The following is a 2,915-nucleotide window of genomic DNA, read 5'->3' as shown; positions in this document are numbered from 1 at the left end:
TTCAATTTAGCCTAACATTGAATGAAGACTGAATTTCAGTTGTTAATAACCACACAAGCCTACATTATAAACAGCTTTTGATAATTTGAAAAAGTGAACTGTAAACAAGACAAAATCGTCTTCAAGGGGCGACTATTTTGTTGGACGTTTAAGATTAAATATAAAATAAAAGATATTTTCAAGAAATAGAGTTAGAATATGGAATAGCTGATCTTATGAAGTGCGTAATGAGGCATTCAACATTTGCGGAAAAAAAGGACTTTGTAAGTTTCCGAGGCAATTTCGGGTATGCACACGCGCGAAATTTTGAGGCTGGAAATTTCCATCGTCATTTTTGATTAAGTGCAAAGTGATCTTAAAGATTTCTATGGTCGTTTGTGTTTGACGTTGGAAATTTCCGTGGTCATTTTGTATCAACCCTATAGCTTTGACGTTGGAAATTCCCGTCGTCATTTTGCATTGCATTGGACTGATTTTAAACTCATTTGCCTTACTTAGACAAAAAAATCAATCCACCTTCTTCAATTTGGAAATATTTTGAACCGTTGTTCTCATTCTTGACATAAATTTACGTTTCTGGCAATAAATAGAAGAAACCTCTGAATTTCTTGCCAAGTCCTTTTAGCAAAAAAAAAATATTTTTAAGCAAAATTTTCCATCTTTCAGTGCGCCTCCACAGGAACAGCAATTCCGGAATACTTTCTTGGTATTTTTGCCACACACAACTGAGCGGAAGGTTGGCAAAAAAACCGTACATTGAGCCTTTTTTTTTTTCAAATCCAAGCTTGGCAATCCGGGCTTAGCAATTTTAAACCTTAAATAAGCTATTTTGTGCCAAAATTCCCAGTTTTCTTGGCACCTTTTAATAGGAACTATCAATATTTTGCCAAAAATTAACGTTTTAGAATATCCCCGTTGGTTTTAGAACGTGTTAATGTCTTTGTTGTCTTTGTCTTTGTTAGTCGTTTGTCTTATGCGTATTTGAAATAAACGCGACTTCAATCAACGCGATTTGAAAGGAATTTTGCTTCCCAATAACTGATGAAATTAACTCGAAGTATTCAAATTCGCGTTAATTTCATGAAGAGTTAATTTCCTATAATAAGGTAGATGGAATAATCGGGAAAGACTTACGAACGTGAATGGTTATATTTTTTTTAAGGTGGCGTTTTCGCCCACGTCGGCGTCGTAGATCCTTAAAGTCCCTATTCTCTCTCACCTTTAATTGAGCTATTTTCCGCTTCGAAGGTTTGTTTGAATGAGTGTGAATAGAAGAGAATATCTTTCTTCGCCTAAATGAAAATCGAGATAATCTACATTCAGTCCATTTAGCAGTGCCACGACCAAGAAAATACAAATCGAGAGTTTTTGCAACGGTAACTTCACAAAGAGAGGACATCATTGGTTAAAAGAGGGGAAAATAATCGTGCTGCACGAGCGGCACGCTTTTTAGTACATTTCTTTGACGTAATCCACAAAACAATGTGAAATGACCACATTTCAGGTTTTGACGACAACGTGATCATGAGCATGAATGAGCATGCAACAATGAACCGTTCATTTTCCGATTTTCGGCCTTCACAGGATAATTCGCCCATTTTGTGTTGACGTGAACAAGATGGACCAAATCGCGACGTTCTTAATATGATAGTGATAAGTTATATTCCGAAGTGGCGTTCAGTTTCAAAGTGACGTTGACGGTGGCCTCTAGTGGTTTTTGAGGGTAATTTAAGTCGGACTATTTCGATGGACGCAGGACGTTGCTATTTTTTTAGTATCAGAAGAGCGTTGTTTTGTATTTTATCAGTGTTATTAATTATTATACCATTCATCTTCAATACCCTTGCTGGCCACTATTTAAGTATTAGAACGGGAGCTAATTACTCTAAATTTTCGCCTGCTCATCCATGAGCCACCAAAAGATCAGTAACTACATTATCTACTGCTGTGTACAAAAAAACGTGCTACCGGTAATTCCACAGAGTTTTTAAGCACTCGGGTATTGCAGCACAGGATTTGGGTTTATTTTTGCTCATGTCAGGAAAATATAGAACCTAGCGAATTGCATCTGTCACGAAAAAAGCAGCACTTTCGGCTCGTGTATTTTTTTAGGCCTTAAATGTTCATCTAGGAGTTCGAGATTTTTTCTCCGTTTACCTTTCGAATGCATTCCCTAACAAAGGGTCGGTCGGACGGAGTAAAGAAAAACAACAAGAAACCAAGAACCAATCTGAAAAAACAGTTCCGAGTTGCATGAAGAATCGATAGGCTGGGAATAGAAACAGTTAACATAAATTCGTCCCACGTAGACAGAAAGCCTCTTCTAGGGAAAGGTGTCACGTTTACTCCGGCGTTGTAGTTGAAACTGAATTGAAAGCTGTATGGGCAAAAATAATGTTTATATTTCCGGATAAATTAGTTAAATGTTTCACTAAGCCAATACCTTTCCTCTCATCACTTTTTTTTGTTTTGAAAACTAAAAAATATGGGTCGTTCGGACAACTGTTAACAAAGACAAAAGCGGACGGCCTTACTAACCTTGTTGGCTTAATAAAACCTCTTCGATACAAATTCCAGGGTCCGTAATTATGGATGCAGTATTTTCTCTCGTGTATTTAATCTTAACATTTGGTTTTGTTTTAAACGATTTTACATACCTCGTTTTTCGCTCTTTAAGAAAGCCTGCACTCATTCGCTTGGACATAAACTAATACGTTCCTCGTTGAAACAGATGTCTTTTATTAATTACAGCGATCTCTCTTAGCAGGTGTCATTTGCAGAACTTTATTTGCCTTAGCAGTGATGAGGTTGGAAAGGCTCCAGATGTTCGTATACAATGATGCTGAATTTTATTTAACAAAAGATGAGCAAGTGATAATCGAGAGTAAAATGAGGCAGATCGGTCCAGTGGTTAT

At 36.9% G+C, this 2,915-nt stretch overlaps 1 protein-coding gene across 1 annotated transcript in view; it reads right to left on the bottom strand.

Moving 5' to 3' along the window:
* Window positions 1-2,701, bottom strand: part of LOC138003496 (microfibril-associated glycoprotein 4-like) — a 27,718-nt gene extending 25,017 nt beyond the window's left edge. Inside the window, exon 1 of the mRNA XM_068849600.1 lies at window positions 2,658-2,701. Coding sequence (XP_068705701.1) covers window positions 2,658-2,692 — 35 coding nt within the window. The 5' untranslated portion in view covers window positions 2,693-2,701. The remainder of the gene's footprint in view (window positions 1-2,657) is intronic.
* Window positions 2,702-2,915: the final 214 nt, after the last annotated feature.

Source organism: Montipora foliosa, chromosome 5 (assembly GCF_036669935.1).
Source record: "Montipora foliosa isolate CH-2021 chromosome 5, ASM3666993v2, whole genome shotgun sequence".
In the NCBI taxonomy this organism is placed as follows: Eukaryota; Metazoa; Cnidaria; class Anthozoa; order Scleractinia; family Acroporidae; genus Montipora; species Montipora foliosa.
This window is presented reverse-complemented; position numbering and strand designations above follow the sequence as displayed.